We start from the raw sequence: 6,749 nt of genomic DNA, 5'->3' as shown, positions 1-6,749 counted from the left end.
CCGGAAGGATACAGTCAATATTTGTAAAATATATTCTGTTCAGTCAATCCGGAAGATACAGTCATGTTGTAAAATATATTCTGTTCAGTCAAGCCGGAAGATATAGTCATGTTGTAAAATATATTCTGTTCAGTCAAGCCGGAAGATACAGTCATGTTGTAAAATATATTCTGTTCAGTCAAGCCGGAAGATACAGTCATGTTGTAAAATATATTCTGTTCAGTCAAGCCGGAAGATACAGTCATGTTGTAAAATATATTCTGTTCAGTCAAGCTGGAAGATACAGTCATGTTGTAAAATATATTATTTTTTCAAGTATTTTTAAGATCAAAGGATTTTTTTCTTCACAGTGAAGTATTTTACACTATATCAACCAATGTCTGATGTTTAAAGTTTTTGTTGAGCAATGGTGTTTGACAGACTCAGCTTTTCTTCAGCCTATTAGCTCGTGTATTTTTTTTTTTTATCAGGAAAAATGACAACATTATGTGGAACAAAATTTGATGTTCTCTCACAAATTACCTATAAAATAAAAACATCACTGTGTTCAGATTTAAAATCTTGTTTTGATGTAGATTTTATTAACATTTGTTACCTTATGGTAGCCTAGATTTTGGTATGAGCTGAAACAGCTGTATGTTTATATTATAGCTAATACGCATGTGAGAAACCAGACTACCAGGTCAACAGTTAAAGGAATGTTACATAACAACGTAGTATGTCGTAATGTCATATGTACCGGTTGTGAGAAACCAGACTATCAGGTCAACAGTTAAAGGAGTGTTACATAACGACGTAGTATGTCGTAATGTCATATATACCAGTTTCTATTTCCTATATTGTACATTTACCAAAATCAGCCAATGGTTATCAAACTTTACGTGTTTTAGAACAGATATGGTTCCATTTCCAAGTTATTAATATTTTCATGAAAACAAATACAGAAGTGTATGAAATGCTGTCACCAGCCTGGAAAGGTTTAAGCTGCCTTTTTAAATCAGCTTACAATTTGATCTAAACTCTAGATATGTCTGACTTCTTTCAAAACATTTAAATAATAATTTCTAAATACAAGAATAACAGACTTACCCATATATACACGAAATGTCAATCACCACATCGATCATGTCACAGCAGAGCTCGTACGATTGCATATCTATAGGTGAACTGTCTGTAGCAATGTATATTTTACTAACAATGTCAAACAGGAAAGCCTTCTCTATTCCCGAATTCTGACAAAAAAACAACACCGATCATGAAACAAAAAGATAAGCAAGTTGACAAATGAAGATAAATTAGTACTATTATGATAGGCTTAACAACTTTTCGTGGGTAATGCATGAAAAAATTTATCTAAAACATTTTTCTAACTTAAGTTTATTTTTGTAGAAAAACAACAACAAAACTGTTATACACACCTACACAACTCTTTATCTACACCACGCTACACCTACACAACTCTTTCTCTACACCACGCGACACCTACACAACTCTTTATCTACACCACGCGACACCTACACAACTCTTTATCTACACCACGCGACACCTACACAACTCTTTATCTACACCACGTTACACCTACACAACTCTTTCTCTACACCACGTTACACCTACACAACTCTTTCTCTACACCACGCTACACCTACACAACTCTTTCTCTACACCACGCTACACCTATACAACTCTATCTACACCACGCTACACCTACGCAACTCTTTCTCTACACCACGCTACACCTACACAACTCTATCCACACCACGCTACACCTACGCAACTCTATCTACACCACGCTACACCTACGCAACTCTATCTACACCACGCTACACCTACGCAACTCTTTCTCTACACCACGCTACACCTACACAACTCTATCCACACCACGCTACACCTACGCAACTCTATCTACACCACGCTACACCTACGCAACTCTTTATCTACACCACGCTACACCTACGCAACTCTTTATCTACACCACGCTACACCCACGCAACTCTTTATCTACACCACGCTACACCACACAACTCTTTATCTACACCACGCTACACCTACGCAACTCTTTATCTACACCACGCTACACCTACGCAATTCTTTCTCTACACCACGCTACACCTACGCAACTCTTTATCTACACCACGCTACACCTACACAATTCTTTATCTACACCACGCTACACCTACACAACTCTTTCTCTACACCACGCTACACCCACACAACTCTTTCTCTACACCACGCTACACCCACACAACTCTTTCTCTACACCACACTACACAACTCTTTCTCTACACCACACTACACCTACACAACTCTTTCTCTACACCACGTTACACCTACACAACTCTTTCTCTACACCACGTTACACCTACACAACTCTTTCTCTACACCACGTTACACCTACACAACTCTTTCTCTACACCACACTACACCTACACAACTCTTTATCTACACCATGCTACACCTACACAACTCTTTATAGGTAAAGAACTTTCCCAATGTCAGGTCTATTTTCAGAAACAATAAAACAAAGATAGATGTTTTAAATATTTCATAATAATTACTTATTTCAAAATAGCATACTTTAAGAACTTTCCTTTCTTTACTGTAGGTGGAGTCAAATTAACTGGTTGTGCTCTTCTAGAAGGATACATATACATGTAATATATGTAAAAGAATTAACATGTACTAATATATGATGTCTAGTCAAGAATGGTTTATCTCTGATATTTGAATAGTAATGATGTCCAGTTTGTCTTTTTACAACTTTCTATTCAATTTTATTGTCTCAGTGGAATTTTTGGCCAGAGGCATTGTCTCAGTTGAATCTTTGGCCCGAGGCTTTGTTTCTGCGAGACCTTTTTGCCCGAGGCTTTGTTTCTGCGGGACCTTTTGGCCCGAGGCTTTGTTTCTGTGAGACCTTTTGGCCCGAGGCTTTGTTTCTGTGAGACCTTTTGGCCCGAGGATTTGTTTCTGTGGGACCTTTTGGCCCGAGGATTTGTTTCTGTGGGACTTTCAGTCTGAGGCTTTATTTAATGTCCATTATTCAAACAAAAGTTGTTTTATTAAAAGACACACACAAACCACAAGAATATTAGTAGCTCCTTTGGTATATTGGATCACTCCAATACAATAAAGCATGGCGAGGGTTTTTTTTTACACTGAATGGCTGCTTTGCTTCAATAAATACACAAGATGTCAGATGGTTTATATTTCATTTCAACTCCAAGTGTTACTATTACTGTGTTTCCCTGTTTACTTCAGGGCTTTCAACAGGAAAAAATAAAAAAAAACAACTCTGAAATCCCATAGAGCGGGCTACAAGCAAGCAGCCAGAGTGGGTGCTCTCAGAGCATGTTTGGGACACATAATATTAATATTTTCAGGTACATCACCAATGAACAATAAATATTCGATCATCATATTCACTAACTTAATAAATAACCCTGTTATCGCCTGCATGAAACCAGCCAAGTTTTTGCCCAAACTTTAAAATTTTCAGCTTCCAGAATAAAAGTATTCCCTTCTCAAAAATACTGTGTCCGTTTACATTACGACATGTGGCTAGAATAGCTCCATGCAACTGTCAAAATGTGACTGATCGGCTCAACGAAGAAATAATTCCAACAGTGTTCTCATCCAGGTTTCATAGCTCATTTCAGGATAAATGGGTCGACATGTCTAATAAATATGTCAACATATGAAATGCTCGTGGTCTACTGATTTTGTTTTTTAAGTTGGATGAAGAATTGTAAAGATAGATTTGACAGATTCTATTTCAGCTTTACCTGACAAATCACTGTCTTCACACGGGCATGATGGAGGCAGCTATAGCCATATCACATAGTGTATGTGTAGTGAAACATTCCATAATGAGCAGCCAATGAGAGAGAGTCACATTATACATTGGACCCTTTGTTTACAAAGCATTACAAGCATGAGGAACATTGTTGTAGTGTAGGCTGCCCCCCCCCCTATATTTTCAAACCAGATTTACATGAATCATAGAAAATGACACAGATAATGAAGAAAAACTCTGAAAATCCATGTAAAATTGACATTCCAGTTATTTGTTTGGCTGATTTACCCAAGGCATATATTTAATAAATTAACACTAACAATGTCGTTAAACAAATGTGACCGACAATAACCATCTCTCTTGTAGCTTTTTGTTATAGTAGAAGGTCCGTAGTTAGTTCCTACTCAAACTGTTAGGGTTACCTCTGTTCCATTTTCCTGTTTATGTAACATTATGTTTGTTAGGCATGTTTAATTAACCAACATTCTTATATTGAAAAGTACGACTGTTGACCTGCTTCGAAAGGTGACTGTGAAATATAGACTTGTTTTGCTTAAGTCAGTGAAGTCCTTTTAACTTACCACAATACGGTAGTCTTGCGATGAAAGCTTGCTCTGTCTGTACGTATACCTAAACTACATGGTGTTTATCATTTATATAAAAGAATATAATTACTGCGATGAAAGCTTGCTCTGTCTGTACGTATACCTAAACTACATGGTGTTTATCATTCATATAAAAGAATATAATTACTGTTCTGGATAACACATTTTTAAACTGCATGTGATGTTTTATTTCATGGATTACCTGGAAAATAAGAGTGTTTTCAATCAGATATCAACTAATTGTTATGCTAATGTCATTAGTAAGTTACACAAATTAGTACTATTGAAGTCAAAATCTATACCTTTTATTATAACCCTATAATAAAATAAGCACGTTCTACTTACCGATATGAAGATGTTCAGTAGATTCTCTAAGGTCGGTAGCTGTGGAATTAGCTTCTGGACGACTTTGCTTAAGGCTTCAAATATTGAATGATCATAAATACTGGTCAGGTAGAAACTGAAAAACAAATACTTTGTAATATCAATTTTATCCATGGTTAGTAGAATCAATGACCAGTTACTGGTCAGACCAAGAGTCTTCATTCATCTTAACACTTCACATTCTGACACACCTTCTCGAGCTACTGCACTAAATGTGTACAATCTCAAGATTCATTCAAAGTAAACAGTGCAAGCTTCGGCTCAAGAACACAAAATATTTGTGGCATTAAATCAATTAATGAAACAAAAATTATCAACTAATAATAATTAGCATTTGCTAATATTTCAACTATCCAAGTAATCGAAAGATTGCCCTTACGATTTCTCATTAATATTTTTCGTTAATTGCAGGTTGTTCAGCTTAATCAATTAGTGTCAGGTCTCACAAAAACAACAGATTGATCAAAATTAGCATTTCTAATTATTATCATTTCCAATTATTCAAACAATCTAAGTCTAATGTGAGAATAATCAATTAATTCCACTAATCAGAATATTATGTAAAAAAAAAGTTGGTTACGTACGCATAAAACTGAGTTATTATACCAAAAAAAAAAAGATTAAATTATAAACTACAAAACATTGTTTATGACCAACAGATGAAAAAAAAAGTGAAACATTTAACAAAAATACTCACACAATCAACCAGGATAAGGTAGACCTACATGTACTATAAAAAATTCCCCTAAATTTATTACACTTTCGACCATTTTTTATTTGTTAAGACATAGAATTACAATGACTTGAACAAATGAATTTGACAAATTTTTTTGGACAAATCATATAAAACCCTGGAAAATTGTTTTTAATATTCAGTTCATTATGTTACGTAAACAAAAATTAATTTTTAAACTGATATTTTTTATAAAATACTAAGATTCAATTAAATTTCCCCTTTACCAGGTTACAATGAAAACATTTAAAGCAAAATTTTTGTTATCAGCTACAGAAAGTTCATATTTATCATACGTTTCTCCTCACCACTACCGGTACTATATACAACATGCATACGTTTGTCCTTAACACTACCGGTACTATATACAACATGCATACGTTTCTCCTCAACACTACCGGTACTATATACAACCATGCATACGTTTCTCCTCAACACTACCGGTACTATATACAACATGCACACGTTTCTCCTCACCACTACCGGTACTGTATACAACATGCACACGTTTCTCTTCACCACAACCGATACGTTATATAATATGCACCTGACCTTAAATGGACATTGTCAATTCCACTATCCAACAAGTCATCACTTGCCCTTTGGTTTATGTCCCTCTGTGTCTCAATCTTGTGGTCATCTGACAAGCCATCAACTTTGTGGATAAAGACTTCAAAACGTATTTCTGTGTTGACTTTATAAGCTCGGGAAACAGTCATGTGAAGCTTGTTAAGGGCTTCCATGTAGTCGTCCTTTGGATTCAAGGAATAGTAAAACAAAGAGAGTGTGACTTTATAATATTCCAAGCTTATGGAACACATGGAAAATAGTTTTAAAATCCAACAAATGTTTAGACATCTACATTAGACATACATAATTTTGAACTGATAGACCAGAAGGAACGTAACTGAAGTGTTATCTACATTAGATATACATAATTTTGAACTGATAGACCAGAAGGAACGTAACTGAAGTGTTATCTACATTAGGCATACATAATTTTGAACTGATAGACCAGAAGGAATGTAACTGAAGTGTTATCTACATTAGATATACATAATTTTTAACTGATAGACCAGAAGGAATGTAACTGAAGTGTTATCTACATTAGATATACATAATTTTGAACTGATAGACCAGAAGGAATGTAACTGAAGTGTTATCTACATTAGACATACATAATTTTGAACTGATAGACCAGAAGGAATGTAACTGAAGTGTTATCTACATTAGACAT

The 6,749-nt window shown here is 35.1% G+C and overlaps 1 protein-coding gene across 6 annotated transcripts in view; it reads right to left on the bottom strand.

The window, feature by feature from the left end:
* LOC106473270 (ras-related GTP-binding protein D-like) overlaps positions 1 to 6,260 on the bottom strand; it is a 13,696-nt gene extending 7,436 nt beyond the window's left edge. For all 6 annotated transcript variants that reach the window (XR_002613640.1, XR_002613641.1, XR_002613642.1 and 3 more), the window contains exons 1-3: positions 6,065 to 6,260; positions 4,741 to 4,855; positions 1,090 to 1,232 (exon numbers count right to left, since the gene is read on the bottom strand). Coding sequence is in view for 1 of the 6 variants with exons in the window: in XM_013933954.2 (XP_013789408.1) it covers positions 1,090 to 1,232; positions 4,741 to 4,855; positions 6,065 to 6,255 (449 nt within the window). In the remaining 5 variants the exon portion in view is untranslated. The remainder of the gene's footprint in view (positions 1 to 1,089; positions 1,233 to 4,740; positions 4,856 to 6,064) is intronic.
* Positions 6,261 to 6,749: the final 489 nt, after the last annotated feature.

This window comes from Limulus polyphemus, unplaced genomic scaffold, assembly GCF_000517525.1.
Source record: "Limulus polyphemus unplaced genomic scaffold, Limulus_polyphemus-2.1.2 Scaffold6029, whole genome shotgun sequence".
In the NCBI taxonomy this organism is placed as follows: domain Eukaryota; kingdom Metazoa; phylum Arthropoda; class Merostomata; order Xiphosura; family Limulidae; genus Limulus; species Limulus polyphemus.
Note: the sequence above shows the minus strand (reverse complement) of the source record. Positions and strands in the feature narration are given on the sequence as shown.